Source organism: Pantherophis guttatus, chromosome 4 (assembly GCF_059756535.1).
Source record: "Pantherophis guttatus breed Tessera chromosome 4, ASM5975653v1, whole genome shotgun sequence".
Lineage (NCBI taxonomy): Eukaryota > Metazoa > Chordata > Lepidosauria > Squamata > Colubridae > Pantherophis > Pantherophis guttatus.
In genome coordinates, this window is record NC_142066.1 from 92,430,319 (window position 1) to 92,453,181 (window position 22,863).

Genomic DNA, 22,863 nt, shown 5'->3' on the forward strand with positions numbered 1-22,863 from the left:
ACATTAGATTGGTTTGAAGCCATTCGGAGGAGTTGACGCCAGCCATCGAGGAAAAAAGGAGAGCTCTAATTGCATATAAAGCGTGTTCCAGTGAGCGCAACCTACAGGTTCTGCAAGCTGCTCGTAGCAAAGTCCAACAGACCGCCAGGAGATGTGCTAACGATTATTGGCTGCAGCTTTGCTCTCGGATCCAGATAGCAGCTGACACAGGCAACATCAAGGGAATGTAAGATGGCATCAAGCAGGCCTTAGGTCCAACACAGAAGAAATCTGCCCCTCTGAAGTCTGCTACAGGTGAGATTATCCAGGACCGAGCACAGCATATGGCACTCTGGGTGCAGCACTACTCTGAGTTATATTCCAGAGAAAATGTGGTAACTGAAGAAGCGTTACATAACATTGAGTGCCTGCCTGTCTTGGAGGAGCTTGACAGTGAACCAACTTTAGAAGAACTAAATGTGGCCCTGGACTCCCTTGCCTCTGGCAAGGCACCCGGGAAAGATAACATTCCTGCCGAAGTTCTGAAGTGCTGCAAAGAGAACATCTCCACTGAACTGCATGAAATCTTCTGTCTTTGTTGGAGGGAAGGTGGAGTACCACAGGACATGAAGGATGCAAATATTGTCACATTGTACAAGAACAAAGGTGATGGGTGACTGTAACAACTACCATGGCATCTCTCTTCTTAGTGTAGAAGGGAAGCTGCTTGCCTGTGTCGTACTGAAGAGGCTCCAGGTACTTACAGAGAGAGCCTATCCAGAATCACAATGTGGATTTCAAGCCAACAGGTCCACTACTGACATGGTATTTTCCCTTAGGCAGTTGCAGGAGAAATGCAGTCTTATTTTCTTGCTTTATTTGCCTGTTTTATCTTTTCCTCCATTCTTCCTGCTGTCTCCTCTTTCCTGGACTCTTTGATCTTCATTCATTATCAGTTGTAGGATATTTTCTATTTTCCCATTTATGCCTTGTTTTATTCTTTGTTTTCTGAATTACCTGATACAAATCTCATCATTACACAGTAACCAAGTAACATTCAGTCTGCGGTCAGTTGTAATTTTCCCTGATATGTTGATCTCCAGATGGGTTGGGACTACATTTCCAAGAATTCCAGCTGACTCAAAGTAGCCCAATGTATATTAAAGGCACCAGGTCAGGGAAAAGAAAGTAATATTTTTTTTTAATTGAAAAAGTTTTCAATTACAAATTTTTCCCTCTTTCCCCCCCTAACGCCCCCCTCACCACCCCCTCCCCCCTCCCTCCTATGACTTCTTCAAAATAAAAACCTAATACATAACAGATTATATAATATTTTACCATCCCCTTACTCCCTCCTCCAAATTCTGACCCTTACTCCTAGTGATATTATTAATATTATTACTTCCCCCTCTTACCATACACTTCAAAATAACATTCCATTATAACACTATGTAATAACTTCTGATTTAACACAGTAATATTATTATAACTCCCAATTTATCGATAATCTGCCATTTTTTTCTCCTCCCCCATACTTATGTCTGTATATTAATATAACATTTCAAAATAACCTTCCACTTTAAAACTATATAATAAATCCTACTTTAACATTTAATCTTTTGTGTATATTAATATGACATTTCAAAGCAGCCTTCCCCATATATTCTAGTTTTACATTTGTTCTACGCTATCCATTTCCTCCACTCCCATAAATATATCTCTTAAACATCCCTTTTCTTAATCTGTATAATCAAATCACTAACCTATCTCCACCCACTTTCCTACAAAATTACCATACACAACAATTCTTAATATCTTTGTTCTTCTGCCCATCCTACTAAAAAATATTCCCTTATATAAACAAAATCAATAACTTTAAACTTATAATCCATACAATATCTTCTTTAATATCTTTCCACTGGATTGCTGACTCCATCATCCGAATTAGGGTAACATAACATCCCAATTGCAACAGAATATTCAAAATCCTCAGTTATCATCTGCCCCCATCAATAATGAGTATCTTCGTATATATATAAGAAAAAAGAAAACAACCACCCGAGTGACTTTATAATTGTAATCCATGTAATATCTGTAATAGTGGCTTTCTTCAGGATTATTAATTCCCATTCTCATAATGGGGTAACAGCCAGATCTTCTGCATGCCCCAGCATAACTCTCTTGCCTTATAGCTCAGCATAAGTATAATACGTTGACCAATGAAAAAAAAAAGAAAACCCAAAAATAGATAATTCCAATCCAACAATTTAAGGCCCTTTTCACATCCCAAAATTATGGCATTGCAGAGGTCTGTCACTCTCCTCAGGATGATATTAACCAATACTTCATCTCAACCATCTTTTCATATATTCAGTCATATATTTTTTTTAAAAAACATAACTGGCTTTGCTGTTGCTTAATTTAGAAATTTTTATTTTTGTGAGACCTATTTCTTTTTTTCCTTTCTTTTTGTGGGTTTGATCTCCATCCTAATTTGCTTTCTGCAAGTTGTGTGTAAACTGATCGGTTTTCATTCTGCTTTATAACTTGATCTTGTTGGTTTTGCTTTTGTGACTCATATTTCTTTTCTGTAAGTTGTGTATCAATTAATCGATTTCCATGGTTGTCTGTAGCTTGGTGAGTCGTCACGTTAGAATCCGATACCACTTCTCTCTTATTTATAAATAATCCAGCTGAAGTGTCTGAAGAATCCAAAGGCAATTCATCTACCAAGGCCTCTGTAACTCGATATGTTTCCTTTATTTCTAACTCCTTCTGCTTGTCTTGTGTTGTGCATAAAGATGTTAAGTTCATTTTTAAAAATTTTTGATAAAATTCTTCCGCTTTTTCAACAGTATTTAATTGATATCTTTCTCCTTGATATCTCAATATTATACCAACTGGAGCATTCCATCTGAATAAAATATTTCTTTTTTTAAGCTCAGCCACCAGAAAACCAAATTTCTTTCTTTCCAATAACATCTTAGGCGGGAGTTCTTTATAAATCCAAATCTTTCTTCCAAACAATTGCAAAGTAGACTTAAAAGATTTCTGCACAATATTATTCCTTATTTCTTTATCTGTAAAATAAATCACCACATCTCTAGGCAATTGCCTCTGCTTTGCAATCCAGGAGTTTATTCTATAAACTCTATCGATCCTACAAAATACCTCCTCAGGATGAACCTTTAAAATCCCAGCCAGAACTTCAGAAGATATTTTTCTTAGGTCATCTCTGTTATTTTCCTGTAATCCTCTCAGTCTGATCGCATATTCAGTAAAATTATATTGCATCATTAAAACTTCCTTTTCAATACGTTGTTGTATATTTTCTACATTATAATCAGCTTCCATTTTAGGTTTTTCTTCTAAACTATTGTCTTGGATGTTTATCAAATCATTTTCAATTTTTTCTATTTTATTTTCCAAATTATCCTCAATTTCCTCCATTTTAGACTCTAATAGATTAATATTTGTATCCAACCTGATCAAAAATTCTGAGAAACCATTAGCCATTTTTATAATCTTTTCTTTAGTTTCCTGCTTAAATTTCTCAAAGTTCTGATTCATAATCTCATCCTTTCTTACAATCTCCTCCAGAAGAAATTCAATTATATTAAAATCAGTTTTCTGAGACTGTAGGTTAAGAACTTGTTCATATAGTTTGTGGATGGGGGAATCCCCCCCCCCGCTTGTTTATCCAGCTTTGGAAGCCTAAGCGCCATATTTCCACACAGGCAAACTTTTTTAAAAAGCAAAGAAAAGAAAGTAATATTGATTCATAGATTAAATTATAATGCCTGAGCACTTAAATCTGGTCATTGGAGCTGTAAATGTTCATTGCTTTATTGTATAAAAAACAGGTCCTTTGCCTCCTGGCAAATTGAGGTGACTTCTAACTCTTACAATGTAACTGAAACCTGTAAATTAGGGTTAGATTATAGTAAAATAATTTAATGTATGTCTTAAGGCCTATGAACTTATTTAATTGAGCTATAAGATAATGTTTTCATTTTGGTCCACATATAAATGGATGTTTTCTGGATTATTTTTCTCTTTGAGAAAAGATTCTATACTTGTAATTATCACAGTCTGTTATTCTGGACCATCTGAAAGGAATTTGTACCTTTATATCTGAAAGGAATTTATATCTCCAGGTAAAAAGAGGTGGTCTTATTTTGTTAACTCATCTAATTTTTAAAAATTGAGTAATGTAGAATTGGCAACCTTGACTTTATTATATTATTATATAATTATATAATATTATATATTATTATTACATTATTATAACTAAATTATTATTTGTATTCTATTTTTACTGGGGGAAGTTGATTTTTTTTTATATATTAGAGTATCATAAGAGTAATATTCCATGACAGAAGATTACAATACACTGAACATCAGCAACTAGAAGGCTGGAAGTGGAATCGCCCTGGAGATCGATTACTTGATTTAGGTAAAATCATGACTTAAATTAATATCTTCATAAAAATAAACTGAGAACTGAGTTACTGTGAAATAGTAATATTTAAACACCCGGTTTTAATAATATATTGTACTCTTAATTCTGTAAATTATAGTTTCATTTTGTGAGTTATTTAAAATCTGTTACAAAAATTAATAGACTCACTGGAAGACCTAAGAATACAACTAAAAAAAAGATTTATGTATTTAAATAACATTTCTTATTTTTATTGTTTTAAAACATTGTTTGATTTTTCAATATTTTTCAATATTTTTTTTATAGATATTCCTATGTCTGTTGGAATAATTGATATAAAAACAAATCAAAGCCAACTCAATGCAGTTGAGTTTTTATGGGATCCTGGAAAACGCACATCTGCCTTTATTCAGGTTTGAAATTATTTAAATTGTCAGGTTCACAGAAGGGTAATTCTTTTAAAATAGTGGCTAACCTTTTTGCATTGAGATCTAGGGCTCTTTTTTTTCTTTTCTTTTCTTTTTTATTTCTGATGGCCATAGTAGATATGAAAAATAAAGCAATATTATCAGTATCATTAGAGCTAAAATATTTGTCCTGATTTTTTTGAAGTGGGGGTGTTGATTTGAAGTGATTTAAATGTCAACAGGCATGTGCTTAACATCTTCCACACATAGTAAAAAATCTACCTTTATTATGATGTGCTTTTTTACTCTTTTATACATACCTTGTACTTCCCATTAGTCCAACATGTTTAAGTTTCCTTACCCCAGTAGAATTCTAGACATCTTAAATCTAGTAAAAATAATAATAATAATAATGCTTGTCCTTGTCATTTGGCATTCAAAAGTTTAATGCTTCTGAATCTTGAGTTCCATTTTTTAGCCTGGGTAATATCTACAATAGCTTTATTTTTGATCTAATAATGTATATCATTTTTTTAAAAAAAAATACTAATTGCTTGGAATATATGATACAATGATTTATCTCCCTGTGGCAACACTTTCTAATTTAATACAAAAATGTACTGTATATACTGTAAATCTAAAATGTATGTTAAACACAAAGAAACAGAACATATCTTCGCATGTTACTTTGCTTTCATTATTATTATTTTTAGGTACACTGTATTAGCACAGAATTTACACCTCGGAAACATGGAGGTGAGAAAGGAGTTCCATTTAGAATACAGGTTGACACTTTTAAAGAAGCAGAAAATGGAGAGTACAGTGATCATCTGCATTCAGCCAGCTGTCAAATCAAAGTGTTTAAAGTAAGAAAGTTAAATATATTTTTTGGAGTGACATAAAAAATGGCAATATGGAATTTATTTTTGTACTGATTCCTTCCTTCCTTCCTTCCTTCCTTCCTTCCTTCCTTCCTTCCTTCCTTCCTTCCTTCCTTCCTTTTTTGTTTTTAGCCAAAAGGGGCAGACAGAAAACAAAAAACAGATAGAGAAAAGATGGAGAAGCGAACTGCCCATGAAAAGGAAAAATACCAGCCTTCATATGATACTACAGTTCTCAGTGAGGTAAAAATAATGAAATGCTTTATTTGTTAAGAGCAATGATGCAAAGTATACCTGGCCTACTTTAAGCAGTAAGTTAGGTTTCAAAGGGTGGGGCTTAAGCAAAATATATGTAAAGGCAAAGTTTATCTGGCAATTGTAGATCACAATGAAACAGAAGACCTATAAGATTTAGGATCAAGAAAATAGGTACTCTGTTAAAGCATTTAGTTTTACTCATGGCTATCTCATGTACATATCTTAAAACCCAGTGCTAAAAATATTATATTAGGATTTGTTTTTTCCTTGTCAGTTTGGAACTACAATTGTATTTAAAAGTTAATGGATTCATGGGCAGAGCCTCACTGGGCTTTTGTATTTCTTTTTATTTAAACACCAGTGAGTTTTCTATAACTTTCTAAAGATTGCATATGTTTTTAAAAGGCTTTAAAAAATTTTCCTCACTGTATAATGAAAAGAAATTGATCCACATCTTTGGTGTTTGTCCAGATGAGGCTTGAGCCTATAATTGAAGATGCAGTTGAACATGAGCAGAAAAAGTCCAGCAAGCGGACTTTGCCAGCAGACTACGGTGATTTTCTGGCAAAGCGAGGCAGTGTAAGGGACTTCTGCTTACTTTTCATTGTGCAAGCTATCTTGTGCAGTGTTAGATATAGGACCAATTTCTATCATCCATGATTGAAAACAAAATATTTTTCCTGGGCTGGCTTAATTATATTCACTTTTGCTTACTGCAAATTATTTCATACTTGTTTCTTAGTGAGAAATGCTTCCTAAATCTAACACCTAAGTAAAATGTTAGCAGGCCTGTAGCACTTATAAAAATCAAGAGCTGTAGTTTACACATAAAATGGCTGTGTTGAATAATAAACGGTGTTCTTGAAAGCCAATTTCTCATACGTAATTAATGAAATCAGATATAGCATTAATTAATTAGTTGAGATGTATATTTCCTTATTTTGGCTTGCATGTTTTTTCAAACTGTTTCATCAAAATGGTTGCAGATCCTCTTGCCTTTTTGATTATACGCTTTCCATTTCTTGATTTTTTAATGTAAGAACTATAAAAATTCTTATACTTTGGTTGTATGTATGTTATATGTGCAAATCTGTACATTTTTTCACATTATTGAACAGGGCTAATATAATCCTCTTACAATAAAGGGGATTGTCTAAGAGTTAGAATGGAGGCTGTTTTTAAGAATCAGTCTGCCTGAATAACAGGTCTTTTTATTGTGCTTGCACAATAAGAATAGAACTAAATATAAGTATATACAAATCCTCCTTACTGGTCCCATACATATGTTCCTGTAGCATGTCAATCCTGTGCATCCTTAAAGAGGCTAATGCTAGAGTACTGCTGTTTTCTTTTTATGATACCAACTGCAATTCCTCGTCAATATTGTGTTACAGTAAAAACAATTCCAGAATCTTACCTTTTAAAAACAAATATTTTTTAATCGCACTATTACTTGAAGGAGATCAAGGTGACTATTTTCACCCACTGAATCTTGATAAATAAGTTTTGTTCCGTAGTTTAAATTGAAATTTGATGAGTATGGTTTTTCAGTGACCTTAATGATTGATAAATTGAATTCTGAGTTCAACATGTAATACTTTTGTTCGATGGGGGACTCTGCCAAAGTATTCTCTCCATTCAGTAGATTATATGTTTTATGATCAAGAGCAATTTTCTTAATCGGATATAGCCAAGAATTCCTAACTACTGTTTATGAGGAAATCAGTAAATTCTCTCCCATATATTCCAGAGAATAGTCAGATTTTACAAAGAGCATGATTTTAGTTTAACTACCTTGCTCATTTGACATAAAGTAATTTGATTGATGATTTTAGTAGAAAGATGTGGCCAGCGATTGATGTATCCTTGAGATGGTCTTTACTGCTTCTGCCTTATCAATATGCCAAGTAGAGCAACTGCTAGCTTTTGGGATGGTAAAAGCAAAATCCATGTACAGACAACAGAACTAAATACAAAAGAGAAGTTCTTTTTCATAGGTCAGCTTTTGAATCTTGCAAACTTTGTATTTATAAAGAAATTAAAATTTCCAATGTTCTTAACGTATTTCTTCTTTTCCTATAGCTTTAGCATGGATGCTTTCTGAGATGAGGATTGTTGTAGTCAGATAATTATATACTGCTTCATTAAGTACAAGGAATTGCAAATCTGCTTTGCCTAAGATAGCCAACAATAAAAGCCCACCTGGGAAGTAATGAGCAATTTGCAAAGCTTTGCCTAGTCAAATGTGTTCTCTCAAGTGTAGCTGTTCAACAAGGTAGGGAAAGCATGCACAGCATGGCTTCTGGAATTCTTTCCAATCCTTTAATAATAGCAACACTGCGACCACATGTGACCAGGGAGGAAGAGGGAGGAGATTTAGAATCAAGAAGTTAGCAATATTTTAAACCATACCATCTGCCTCTTCCACGGTGATATATGGGAAATTTCTTCCAGGATTTCTTTTTCTGCAACTTCTCATCGTCCAACCGGTTTTTGAATTCATTTTTATTTTACCAGCTTCTGTCCCCACACTGGATTCGGTTCTGCTCTGTTCAGCATTTGGAGAGTTGTCACAATCAGATCCCCATTCATATTATTTCTTTCCAATACTCTGACGAGTTGGAAAGAATAAAAGGCTTAAATGCTATTAATGCATTTAAATATTTTATTAACTTTAGTTTTTAAATGTATAGTGTTAAAGATAAGGTTATTTGATAATATTGATTTAATCTTGAGAAAAATAAATTTTAACTAAAAATTGAGGGTTTTTCCTCCAATGCATAGTATTGAGAAATTTATTTAATGGCAACCCTATTGTTAATATCTACTTACTTGCAATAATCTACATAGTATATACTATAAATTAAAATGTTATACATTGAATTTACTGCAATTGCTCTTTAACAGTATAATAAATATAAAATATAAACTCTACATTTCAAAATGGATTTAATAATACTTTTCATAACTCTCAGTTCTAATTTTATATTAAACCAAGAAAACTTTAAGAAGCATATCAAAAAATGAACAACCAGTGCCTTTGTAAGAAGTAATGTAAATGCCTACAAATAAGTTGTATTATAACTGAAATATATATTTATGTTGTCTGAAATACATAACTCCTTCTTGCTCATCAGCAATGAACAAAAAACTGTCAATACTCTAATGCTTTGCTATCAGTAATGTATTTGTTTTATTTAGTCACCATTTTTCATTGCTGAGGAGCAAGAAGGTTTTATGTATAGAGATACGACAAGAAAGTGTATTGTTTATTTAGTAGTAGCAGGAGGATACAGTCCACTAGTCTTTCAAAAAAATTTGCTGAAAATGATGTTGCTCTTTCTTTAATTCAGCAAAAGGAAACGAGTGCACTCCAGATGTATAAACTCCAATTCCCTTTGTTAATGGTTTATGAGATTTGGAATCTAAAAAAGGTCTAAATCAATTAATGTCTCCTGAGAAAATATGTGAGAAGAATAGTAATAACTGGCAGCAGTTGCAATGTAATCTGTTCCTAATATAACATTGCACTGATATTAGTTACATGTTTTGCATGATTCTCTACACATCTGCATCATATCCACCATTAACATGTAATCCACCACTTTGTAAAGTGGTGCATAATCTCCATTTTTCCCATCTCAGGCAAAAACTGCTTACCATCAAGTCATAGGTTGCAGCAATTTGCTCTGAGGTGCAAACATAGCACTTGCCAGCAACTTCTTAAACATGTGTTTTTTCCCAAAATTCTACTGGAACTGTGTTTGGCAGCTTCAGGATTCTGGAGAGGCAGTTGCTCTAAGGAGTTACAGACAACTGCTCCCTATTAATCTGAAGCTCTGTGTGGTTAGATGAATTTCAAAGATTCACATTGTTACAGCCTCATATTATTTCCTTCTCATTGAAGATTATAAGAATTTTATAATAAATAATGTACATATACTTAGTTTTTTGGTCCTTTTCTAAAGAGTCCCATTTGCATTTAAAATAATCAGTAATTTACTCTAACCAAGTCTCCAATTACATTTTAATCATATAGGGTTAAAAGATTATTTGTTGTAAAACTACCATTGTGTTTTCTCATTACTTTTTCCATAGATACTTCACTAATTCAGAGTACTTTTAGCATTTAAATATAGAGCTTTGACCATTTTTTTTGCCAAATTGAATTTTTTTTGGTAGCTAAATATCATGAGAGAACAAGTCTGTTATAACCTAAAGAATAAAGACATTACTAACCAAAGATCTTTTAAATGCATGCACAAAAAATAAGAATATTATTTAATAAAATGAGGATTGAAGCTTGTAAAAGTTAATACAAGAACTAAATTCCTGAATGCAATCCTAATGGTAATGATTAAAGTGTTGTTTAATATTTTTCTTTATTCTAGTGTTCACCATGGCCTGATGCGCCTGCATTTGTGAATACCCCTACCCCAAAACCAGCTTTTACTTCTTCTCCACACACTACTTACAGTATCCCAGACAGGTATATTTAACTTCTAAACTGATATGCCATATTAAATCAAGATTGAAGTTCAAGATAATATTAAATGTTATGGCAAAAATAAAATTACCAGTCAGAAATTTGTACACAATTAATGTGATAGCATTCTTTGATTTAAATGTACTCCTGTACATCATTATATGATATGGTGCATCATCGAAATAAAGAGGAAATGGGAAGGGAGTTCCTGGCTAATTAAGCTCTTGAGGAAAAAGATTTCTTGCTACATTATGAAAATAAAGATTAAAGCAGTCTTATTGATGATGTGTTGATAGGACTTGGAGGCAAATAGTATGCCCTATCTGATTCTGTTAGATTAGAAGCTCATGGAATTGGTTTTTTTATTTTTTAGACAAACACACATACAAACATACAATGTATTTTCTTTGAACAGAGTATTTGGCCAGTTCACGAATTTAGACAATATTTAATAATTTCAATTAAATTTACAATTTCTATATTTCCTTTTTGCCATATTTATTCCTCATCTATTTTTTAAAAAATCAATATTACCCTTCATTCTCATCTCAAATCTTAATCAAATTCAATTTTTCCCTCCTATTCTATATTATACTTCTTCCCATTGTCATCCAACATTTTAGTATAAATCAGTTAGTTATATAACTCTTTTTTTGTATATTAATATGAACATAAATAATCCAATTATTTCCATGCAATCCAATTTCTTACAAATCAATTAATTATATTTACCAATAATAATAAACCAAATAATTTTCCCTATATGTTCCTCCAAACCACAACTTAATCATTTCTCCTTTCCACACAATCTACAGTTAAAGTATTTCAATTATTACAGTTTCCCTAATTAGATAGTTTTCCCCTTATGTTACTCATTTTCACATTTTAAGTTCTCCTAATAAACCAAATCGTTTTGCCCATATAGTCCTCCAAATCACAACTTAATCATTTTGCTTTCATCACAATATACAATTACAAATATTTCAATCGTTACAATTTCCCTAATTAAATTTAAAAATATTCTAACTGTTATCCAGGCTACAATTTAATCCTTTCTACTTTCACCACCATATACCATTAAAGGTGTCAGTTGTTACAATTTATAATTATTCGTATTTCTAAAAAAGAAAATAATAAAAAAAACTTATCTAGATTTCAAAGATACAAAAAAAAATATTCCAATATTCAAAAATGAAATATTCATTTCATTTTTACAATTATATAATTTCCCATTTATTTCTTACTACAGTTCATATTTCAATTCTATTTTTATATAGCATCTTTCTCTTTCATTTCTTTTTCTCCCTTCCCATTTTTATTTTTGCCTTTTTCTTTCTCCTTTTTTCTTTTGTATTTTAAAATCTTGAACTCTCCTCTTTTGCCCTAAATTTCCCATTGTTTCCCATCTCTTCCCACTATTTATCCCAGTTTATCCCAGTGTAATCATTCTGTGTTTCACAGATCTGAACTCTTCTATTTTGCCCTGCCTTTCCTGTTATTTTCCATCCTTTTCCTCTCTTTTTTCTTTTCACTGTTAATCCCAGTGTAATCATTTAAGTTTTTTGTATTCTTTCTATTCCACCCTTCTTTCCTTCTTTGTCTCTTTCTGCCCTTCCCATTTTTTCCATTGTTAATCCCAATGTTATCTCTAAAAACCTCATTTTTATTATTACTATTTACATATTCAATTAATTTTCCATAATTAATCTCATTGTCTTTATCGTCTTCTTTATTTTCAATCTCTGCTTCTCCATTTTTGTTTCCATATTATCTTTGAAAATATCTTCTGATAGAATCTGCCCACCCTACCCAGATACCTTTCTTAAGATGGTGATGGCATTCCGATAAGAAAATCACCCTATTAGTAACTCTAGATGTTATAGGTAGCCCTTGACGTTGTTGTTGTTGTTGTTGTTGTTTTTGTTTTATTTCCAAAGTTAAAATACAAACAAAAGGGAACAAGAACAAAACTAAACAAGACAAAAATGTGCATATTAGCAAAAGAACAAACACACATATAGATGTGTGGTGTGGTAACCTAGAGGCCTTACAATCAGGAAACTTGAATTGGATCCTAGATAGCGGCAGGCACAAAGAAACTGTCTGCTGTGATCTCTTTGTAGGCCTCAGGAAAGGCATCTGGCCAGTAAATGCTCAGCTCCATTCAGTTACCCCAACTCCGTCCCAATGCAAGGGATTGCCAGGTTATTAAAAATACAGAGATTGTCCTCCCAGTTGAATACAGATAAGTATATTTGAACAGTAATAGTTTCCGCTCAGTTGTAAAACAGCTCCACAATTTATGAACTTCTACAGCTCTGTTCAACCAATTTGACTTACCATCTATCTACTATAAAAAAGAACAGTTAATAGAAGTTTTTGCTGAACAGAAGTTTATCAAAGCTAAACTTCAAAGCCCTCTGTAAACACACTATTACTATATTTAACCTGCAGAAAGTCCACAACTTCTGATCTACCATAAACCAATTAAAAATCAAATATCCTGATTCTGAATAATAAAATCTTTCCTTAAAATTATTGCTGTTGTAAATATCTCTTCAGCACTTTTGTTCAGGTTTTCCTGTGAATCGAAACAATCTCTTGACAATTGTCTTCTAATTTCATAAAATAAGTCTGTATCCATCAGGTTTTTTTTAAAAAAGGTCCAGATCATCACTCAATTTATCTTTAAGTTTTTTGAATTCTTGCCTCTTTCAGCCTCCTCCAACAAGCCTCTTATTCTCAAACAAAGCTCTTTCTCCAAACCACTCAATTGCAAGTCTGATTTAGCTGCTGTTACCTGCATTGTCATTGTTGGGTGTCATCCTTGGGTTGATTTAAAACTACTATAATTCATTAAATCTTTTATCTGACTTTTCCTTTAGTGCTTGTAAATTGAAAAGCATTTTTTTCAAAGGTAGTCTTCAACATATTACCAGAATTTGGACCAGAATTTCTGTTGCTCTGTGATATGATAGTTAAGTTATCACGTGATAAACCCAATTTATGACCTTTTTACTGTGGTTTTAAAGTGAATCACATGATCATTAAGTGGATCTAGCTTTCCCAATTGACTTTGCTTGTCAGAAGCTGGCTGAAAAGGTAACATATCATGATCATGTGATCCAAAAGGCTGCAACTATTGTGAATGTAAGTGAATTGCCAAACATCCAAATTACAATTATGTTATCCCAGGAGTAGTATGATGATCTTAACTTTGAAGATGGGTTGTAAGTCACTTTTTCAGAGTCTATCGTAACTTTGATCCCTTGTTAAATGAATGGCCATAAATGAAGAACTAGCTACATTGTGATTTTTATTAATAGTGCTTAATGCTTTTCCCATTTTTTATTTATACAAATTTTTGGATTCTTATTAAGTTTATTTGCCACCTATTTTGCTTTGGGGCTACTCTAAGCAGCTTACAATAATAAAAAGGAAGAGATGAAAAGAGTGTAAACCAAACAAATAAAATAATAGAAAAATAAAATGAACAATGAAAAAAAAAAGAATTCTCCACCAAAAAGATGGGCTGATGGAGAGCAAGGGAGGCTTGTAGAGACTGCCATCAGTGCAGCAGCCACCTCCCCCATTTGGTCACCAGGTTAACCAATAGAACCAGGTCTTCAGGTTCTGGCAGAAGGATTTGGGGGGGGGATCTTATCCTATTGGTTAAGATGTTCCAAAGGAAAGGCGCAGCAGCAGAGAAAGCTCTTTTGGATTTTGATAGTTGGAGCTCTTTGACCAACAGAATATTCTGCTGGCACAGATAGGATGAGCTTGCCTTAGTGGGACTGAATATTTCTTCAGGTAAGTTCATCCAGATAAGGTTTTTACCATCAGTACTGTGGGTGGGAGGGGTAGATATGGCGGGAGCAGGGGGCCATATTGTGTTAGGGGAGCGCGCGCCCGCTGTCTTCGAGCGGTGGCGCGCTCCGGCCCCCAAAGCTCCACTCGTTTTCCAGGTGGCGCAGATCCTCAGGGCCCTGGCCTCCGTCTGATGTTATGCAATGCCAGGTCTGTAGTAAATAAAGCCCCCCTCATTTATGATCTTGTTCAGGAGGGGGGAGCGGACCTGGCAGGTATTACGGAAACCTGGTTGGGCCAAGAGGAGGGGGTCCCTCTTGTTGAAATGTGCCCACCAGGTTTCCGCGCATTCCATCAGCCGAGGTTGCAGGGTAGGGGCGGGGGGGTAGCGGTTATTATTAACGAAGGTCTGAGACCGAGGGAGGCCACTGTTCCTCAGACGGCCGGCTGTGAATCCCTCCTTGTGAAATGGGGCCACGGGGTTCAGATGGGTTTGCTGATCACGTACCTGGCTCCCTGCCATGTGGCAGCAGCCCTGCCCAAGCCACTCAGCGTCATCGCCACGGTGGCGGTTGAGACCCCTAGGCTTATGGACATGGGGGATTTCAACTTGCTGTCCGTTGGTGAGGCATCTGAGGTGACTCGGGAGTTCATGGCTTCCATGACAGCCATGGACCTGACCCAGTTAATTCATGGCCCTACCCACACGGGGGGAAACACGCTGGATCTGGTTTTTGTCTCTGGACAGTGGTTGAGTGATCTCGAGATAGGGGATATAGTCACCGAGCCCTTGTCATGGTCTGATCACTCTCTCCTTTGTCTCGACCTTCGAACCACTACACCCCGCCGCAGGGAGGCGGAGCCGGTAAGATGGTTCCGCCCCAGGCGCCTGATGGAACCTGATAGGTTCCAGATGGAGCTTGGGCCATTCCCTGAGGCTCTGGCACACGCCTCGACTGGATAGGGCGCCTGGGAAAGGGCGGCCGCTGGAGCTCTGGATCGGGTCGTGCCTTTGCGGCCTCTGACCCGGCGCCGATCTCATTTAGCTCCTTGGTTCACTGAGGAGCTGAGGGAGTTGAAGCGCCGGAAAAGACGCCTAGAGAGTAGTTGGAGGGCCAGTCTTTCTGAATCTGACCAGACACTGGTAAGAGCTCATATTAGGAATTACCTAGTGGCGATAAAAGCAGCGAAATGTAGCTATTTTGCTGCTCTTATTGCGTCATCAGATAATCGCCCGGCCGCCCTGTTTAGGGTGACCCGCTCCCTGCTCCACCAGGAAGCACGGGAGGACCCCTTGGAGGATAGAGCTGAGGATTTTGTTCAATATCTGTATGACAAAATCGCTCAGATTCGGGAAGATCTGGACTCCGACTGGATAGTCTCAGGGGGAGGGACTGGGGCAGGTCTTGAGAATGTTATCTGGGATGAGTTTGATCCTGTGACCCCTGAGGACGTGGACAGGATTCTGGGTAGACTGAACGCGACCACTTGTTTATTGGACCCGTGTCCCTCCTGGTTAGTGCTGGCTTCTCAGGAGGTGACACGAGGGTGGTTCCAGGGGATTATAAATGCTTCGCTGGGTGAGGGTGTCTTTCCCGCCGCCTTGAAAGAGGCGGTGGTGAGGCCTCTCCTCAAGAAGCCTTCCCTGGACCCGGCAATGTTGGTAAATTATCATCCGGTCTCCAACCTTCGTTTTGTGGCGAAGGTTGTTGAGAGTGTGGTTGCGCAACATTTCCCCCAGCACCTGGATGAAACGACGTATCTGGATCCGTTCCAGTCGGGCTTCAGGCCCAGGTACAGCACGGAAACGGCATTGGTCGCGTTGGTTGATGATCTCTGGAGGGCTCGGGACAGGGGGTGCTCCTCTGTCCTGGTCCTGTTAGATCTCTCAGCGGCTTTTGATACCATCGACAATGGTATCATGCTGCACCGGTTGGAAGAGTTAGGGGTGGGAGGCACTGTGTTGCGGTGGTTCTCCTCCTTTCTCTCTGACCGGTCGCAGTCTGTGTTGACAGGGGGACAGAGGTCGACCCCGAGGCCCCTCATATGTGGGGTGCCGCAAGGGTCGGTCCTCTCGCCTCTCCTGTTCAACATTTATGTGAAGCCGCTGGGCGAGATCATCCGTGGTTTCGGGGTGGAGTACCATCAGTACGCTGATGACACCCAGCTGTACATCTCCACCCCGGATCACCCCAACGATGCCCTTGAAGTGATGTCCCGGTGCCTGGAGGCCGTACGGATCTGGATGGGGAGGAACAGGCTCAGGCTCAACCCATCCAAGACCGAGTGGCTGTGGTTTCCGACGTCCCGATATAGTCAGTTGACGCCATCACTGACTATTGGGGGCGAATCATTGGCCCCCACGGAGAGGGCTCGCAACTTGGGCATCCTCCTGGATTCACAGCTGTCTTTAGAAGAGCATCTGACGGCCGTGACCGGGTGGATTTTTTATCAGGTCCACCTGATTCGCCAGTTGCGTCCCTTTCTGGATCGGGACTCGTTACGCACGGTCACTCATGCCCTCGTCACCTCCCGCCTGGACTATTGTAATGCTCTCTACATGGGGCTCCCCTTGAGGAGCACCCGGAGGCTCCAACTGGCGCAGAGTGCGGCCGCGCGGGTGGTAATGGGAGCGACATGGCGCTCCCATGTAACACCTCTCCTGTGCGAGCTGCACTGGCTCCCGGTGGTCTTCCGGGTGCGCTTCAAGGTTTTGGTTACCACCTTTAAAGCGCTCCATGGCTTAGGGCCTGGTTATTTACGGGACCGCCTACTACCACCAATAGCCTCCCACCGGCCAGTACGCTCTCATAGAGAGGGACTCCTCCGGGTGCCGTCAGCCAAACAGTGTCGACTGGCGGCCCCTAGGGGGAGAGCCTTCTCTGTGGGGGCACCTACCATCTGGAATGAGCTCCCCCCGGAGATACGGAGGATCCCGGATCTGCGCTCCTTCCGCCGTGCTGTGAAGACCTTTTTATTCCATCAGGCGGGCTTGGCCTAATCTCTTCCCTTTTTAAATATGTAAATTTTAATCTGTTTTTAAATTATTGGGGTATTTTAATTTGTCTGGGCCAAATAATTTAATTTGATTTTATCGGGTTTTTAAATTTTGTGTATTTATGTATTTTATTGTTGGCTGTTCACCGCCCTGAGTCCTTCAGGAGTAGGGCGGTATACAAATCAAATAAACTATAAACTATAACTAAACTAGGTAGTCTGGATGTCTGCCATTAAGAGCTTAAAGGTCATAACCCACCCTTTGAACTGCATTCGGAACCAGACTGATAGCCAGTGAAATTTGCAGAGCAGAAGTAGATTTTGGGCCATCCTAAGACCTCCAAAGACTGCTGTTATTGCTACACTTTGCACCAGCTGAAGCTTCAAATGGATTTCAAAGCGCAGAACCTAGCGCAGAACACATTGCAATAGTCCAGAGGATAGATGACTTGGGTTTGGCAACTGAGTGCAGGAAATTGTGATCCAGGAAAGTTTGCAGTAGGTACGCAGACTGGAGCTGTACAAAAGCTTTCCTAATCACCCCCATCATCTAGTCCAGGAGAATCCCTAAATTGCAAACTGGATCTAAATAGAGTATGCAATCCCATCCTAACTAATGATGACAAAAATAAAATCTTGAGGCTCCATGCATCCATAGCAGTCTTCCCAGAATTCAGTTGAAGTCTTTGTCCCCCATCCAGATCCCTACAGCCTCCAAGCACCGTGAGAGGGCAGAGAAAACATCACTCAGGTCACCAGATATAGAGATGTAGAGCTGAGTATCAACAGCATATTGGTGATGTTTCAAGACATGGTGATAAATGATCTCACCCAACGGCTTCATGGAGATGTTAAACAGGAGAGAAGAGAGTATTGAGTCTTGTGGGGGACTGCTAATGAGCAGACTGGAGCTAGATTTCACTACTTACCAACAAAGATTGGGACTGACCTTGGAGAAGGGAGCTGAACCATGCAAAACTCTGCTGCCCAGCCCCCAATTCATGTAGCCAGCCCAAAAGTATATACAATGCTCAATGGGTATCAAAGGCCGCTAAGAGATCAAGGAGAATTGGAAATGTTGCATTACCCCTCTCCCACCAGAGATTGTTCACGAGTGTGACCAAGACTGTCTTTTCAATCAGGCTAAATTCTGACTGAAAGGGGCCCAATAATTCCATTTCATCCAGGACCCCTGAAGCTGCCAATCAACTACCTTTTCTACCATCTTATCCAAATAGGGATGATGGGAGACTGGACGAAAGTTGTCAGGTGGGTTCAAATGATGGTTTTTAAGGAAAGGACAAACTAGTGCCTCCTTAAATCATCTCAGGAATGTCCCCTCATGCAAAGAAGAATTTATCAGTGTATCAACCCACCTACCAGTGACATTTTCTGAAGGCTTTCACCAGCTAGGAGGGACAAAGGTCTAATTGACAGGTGATTGAATTGTCCATTAAATGGAACAGAGTCAAACTATTATTGGATTTTTATTGTAAGCAAGAAAAGTGGCATACAAATAAGTGGAAATAGATTTGCCTAACCAAATTCTATTAACACCAATATTTTTCTATTTTCAGCATGCCAAATGAAATTACCTTACAACCTATCTTAGATTGTTATAAGTTCTGTTTATGACAACCAAATGCTTCCAAAGAGATTATTAGTTTTATGTCGTTACTTTCAAGTAAGAAACTGTTTGCTATGGAAAAACAGCTAATAGGAAAGTAGTTCAGATATACCCTGCCCTGATTCCATAGATTTTTTTTAAAGTTTTGTGATTTTCCTTTGTCACATTTCTGCCTATTTAGTAATTCATCATCTCCAAATCATCAAGGAGAAGGCATTTCCTTAGCAGGTGGTGAGGTAAGTGCCAATTTCTCATCTATCAAGAAATTTGCCATTCTATTTTCAGATTTACTATCTTGAACATATCATAACATTAAAAAGTATACTGCTTTTTCTCCTTTTCTCCAGCAACTTCATCCATCAGGCACAATCCAAGAAACCCAGCAATGGCTGCTTAAACATAGATTTTCCACTTATACAAGGGTGTTTTCTAATTTCTCAGGTAGCTTAATATTTTATAGAGTTTGTTTTGTATTTTAAAAGTAAATAATGTAAGTTTCAATTCATTATATATGTATAATGTATACATATCCAAGGTACTATGTTTCTGATTTAATTGTTATTTCTTTAGCAATCTATAAAAATGACCTTATTGCATCTAAAAGGGAGTGTTTTTCATGTATCTACAGAGTGAATTCAAAGATTTTGCTAAATACTTGCTACCAATATATTCAGTGGAGTGGAAGTTAAAATTATTTTTGGTTCTAATGTATATCATATTTCTTTACCATTTTATTGCCAATCCACTTTGTAAATAACCTCTGCTTGGGTTCTCATCCTAAGGCTGAACAATCTTCAGCCTTGGCCGTGTCAGTCTATATCTGGTTAAGTGTCCTTTCTTTTCTGGACTATCAATGTGCTTGTCAAATAAGAGCTAAGGAGGAACTTCCGGTTTGGTTCCCGTCGTCGCCAGACGGTCGTTTTTTTTTACCGCCAGCCCCGTCGCCTGTTAAGAGCCACTTCGATAATTGAGAAGTGGCTTGGAAAACTCCGAATTCCAGAGGAATCGTGACGAGAGCCGGCGAGACTAGGTAGAGCCCCTGCGAAGCCCCCAGACTGTCTTTTTCTGCTTCTGGGGAGGAAACAGGCGAGGCTCCCTATCCAGCTTGCCGAGGCTCCGGTCCTCGGGGACAACTCTACACTTCATAGAGCCAAACGGCGTGACCAACCTCACCAGCGAAAACAAAGAGAATTTCTAAACAAACAGGGTGAAATCCGGACTTGAACTTCAAAACAGCAAGTATCTGTGTTAGCCCTGTGATTAAACTTTAAAGTGAAAGATTGAAAGTTTTTCTGAAAATGGCGCCCGGCTTCAGCGCTAGGAAAAGCTGAAAGTGAAAGTGGATTTGCATAATTGTTTCAATACGCTACAAAGTAACACTGTCTGCTATAAGCGAAGAGAAAGGAAAACTTTTTTTAAAGTGATCCTGATCTTGATCTAATTTCACCTTGACTAAACCTGGGGAAATTTTTTAGAGGATTTTGTGGAGGAGAAAAGGGAGAAAAGACTTCCTTTTTTGGAAAAGTTAGATCACGTGGCAGAATGGCTTCAAAACAGACCAAGCCAGATGCGAAAGCGGCAGTCCCCCACGCACAAGTCACAACAACAGCCTCCTAGCCAGACACAAAGCCAGAAAAAGGAGACTGATCTTGAAAACTTAAAGGAATTTATTATTCAGGCTTTGATGAGGCAAGAGGAAAATATGGATGAGAAGTTTAAAAAATCTCAACAGGAAATTAAGCAGGAGATCAAAGAAATTAAAGAGGTGGTTCAAGAAAAGTATGACAAGGTGACAAAAAAGTTAATGACAGTTGTGACTGGCCTGTCAGATGCAGTTGTGCAGACTGATAAAAGGGTGGAGGAACTTAGATCAGAAGTAGATGTTAAAATGAAGGAGGCTGACCATAAAATTTTTAATGTTGACAATAAAGTGCAAAGGATTGAAAATGAGGTGACAATGATGCAATTCAGATCTATGGAATTTGCTGTAAGACTGAGAGATATAAAAGAGAATAACAGAGAAGATTTTAGAAGGATTTGTGCTGATGCTTTAGCCGTGATGTTAAAGATTAGTCCTGAAGAAATTTTTTGTAAGATGGATAAAGTTTACAGAGTAAATTCTTGGGTGGCCAAACAAAGACAATTGCCTAGAGATGTGGTGATATATTTTACAGACAGAAGAATAAGAAATGATATTCTGCAAAGGTCCTTTGTCTCTACAGTACAAGTGGAAGGAAGGGAAATTGGAATTTATAAAGAGCTGCCGCTTAAGATGTTAAAAGACAGAAAGGATTTTGGATTTTTAGTGACTGAATTAAAGAAACAACAAATTCCATTTAGGTGGGATGCTCCAACTGGCATAATATTGAGGTTTCAAGGAGAAAGATATCAATTAAATACTGTTGAGAAAGCGGAAGAATTTTATTTCAAAGTTTTTAAAACAGGTTCAATATCCCCACGTACTTCTTCAGTGTTAGAGATAAAGGAGAGTGATAAGGACAAGCAATTTGAACAAGAGACTGAAGAGCAGCGTAAGCAGATGGAGTTGGAGGCAATGGAAATGCAGGGAGCTACAGGGGGATTTCTGGATGAGCCGCTGTTAGATCTCCCTTTAGAAACTAACTGGACCACCTAAAAATACTAGAGAAGTGGCTTTGGAGCTAGCCTTGATGTGTGAAGCTAAAGATCAGCGTATAACTCGAGCACCTTACAAGCAAATTAAAGAAAAACAACAACAGGAAAGGTCTAAACCACAGCAAGACAAGAAGGGAGTTAAGGGCAATGCACAAGAACGTGAAGCCATGGGAGGAGCTAAGCCGAAGACTACCAACTTAGAAGAAAGCCTTCAGCAAATGTTCTTATCGCTTCAAGAGGCTCCAGATGACAATTAAGTTTCTATCTTGGAATGTGAATGGACTAAATTCACCACAGAAAAGGAAGAAATTATTCAATTATTTGAGACAATTTAATAATGATGTTATTTGTTTACAAGAAACCCATATTAGAACACAAGATCAAAAATACCTGATAAACTCCAGATTAGGAGCACAATTTATAGCCTTGAATTCGGAGAAAAAGAATGGTGTAGTGATTTATATAAATAAAAGATTGTTAGCTAAAACTATAGAAGCAGATGACTGTGGGAGGTTTATAACAATTGAACTTTACACAGAAAATGGTCCAATTTTGGTGATTGGAATTTACGCTCCTAATCAACAACAAGAAAATTTTTATAAAACATTGTACTCTACATTGTATTGTAACATTGTATTGTACTCTAAAATATTGCAATGGGATTATAGATCTATTCTAATTATGGGAGATTGGAATGGAATAATTGATCCCAAAAAAGACAAAAAGAGTTTGGCAAAGTCAAGGATTAAATTACCACAGATTTTTTTTGATACGAAAGAAGATTTGGAATTAAAAGATATTTGGAGAGTACATAACCCAAAAGATTCGGATTTTACTTTTTTCTGACAGGCACAAATCCTTCTCTAGGATTGATTTTATTTTACTATCATCTGATTTACTTACAAAAACAAAAAAAACCAAAGATTTTTCCAAGGACTTTAACCGACCATAGCCTGGTATGGATAGAAATTGAAATGGGAAAGACTGAGAGAAAATCATGGAGAGTAAATGAAAACTTGTTTAGATATGAAAAGAATGTAAATGAACTTAAAAAGCAAATGAAAGAATTTTTTGAAATGAATTTAAATAAGGGTACCCCTATTGAAACTGTTTGGGATGCGAGTAAGGCATATATGAGAGGGGTACTGATTTATATGAATTCTAAACATAAACTAAATCGACAAAAGAAAAGACTAGAAATGGAAGCAGAGATAAAGAAAAAAGAACAGTTACTTATAAAAAATCCAACAGATGAAAGAATACGAGGAGCTATAAAACTTTTGAAAGATCAATTCCATATGCTTATGGCGGAACAAACAGCAATTAATTTACAATTTACAAAACAT

At 37.1% G+C, this 22,863-nt stretch overlaps 1 protein-coding gene across 18 annotated transcripts in view; it reads left to right on the forward strand.

Moving 5' to 3' along the window:
- UBP1 (upstream binding protein 1) overlaps positions 1–22,863 on the forward strand; it is a 195,007-nt gene that overhangs the window by 45,753 nt on the left and 126,391 nt on the right. For 14 of the 18 annotated variants that reach the window (XR_009620975.2, XM_060686034.2, XM_087894119.1 and 11 more), the window contains 8 exons: positions 4,330–4,435; positions 4,727–4,833; positions 5,541–5,693; positions 5,841–5,951; positions 6,438–6,545; positions 10,358–10,455; positions 19,065–19,119; positions 19,231–19,324. Coding sequence is in view for 17 of the 18 variants with exons in the window: in XM_060686034.2 (XP_060542017.1) it covers positions 4,330–4,435; positions 4,727–4,833; positions 5,541–5,693; positions 5,841–5,951; positions 6,438–6,545; positions 10,358–10,455; positions 19,065–19,119; positions 19,231–19,324 (832 nt within the window). In the remaining variant the exon portion in view is untranslated. The remainder of the gene's footprint in view (positions 1–4,329; positions 4,436–4,726; positions 4,834–5,540; positions 5,694–5,840; positions 5,952–6,437; positions 6,546–10,357; positions 10,456–19,064; positions 19,120–19,230; positions 19,325–22,863) is intronic. The other 4 variants (XM_060686036.2, XM_087894120.1, XM_087894118.1 and 1 more) reach the window with 1 other exon arrangement.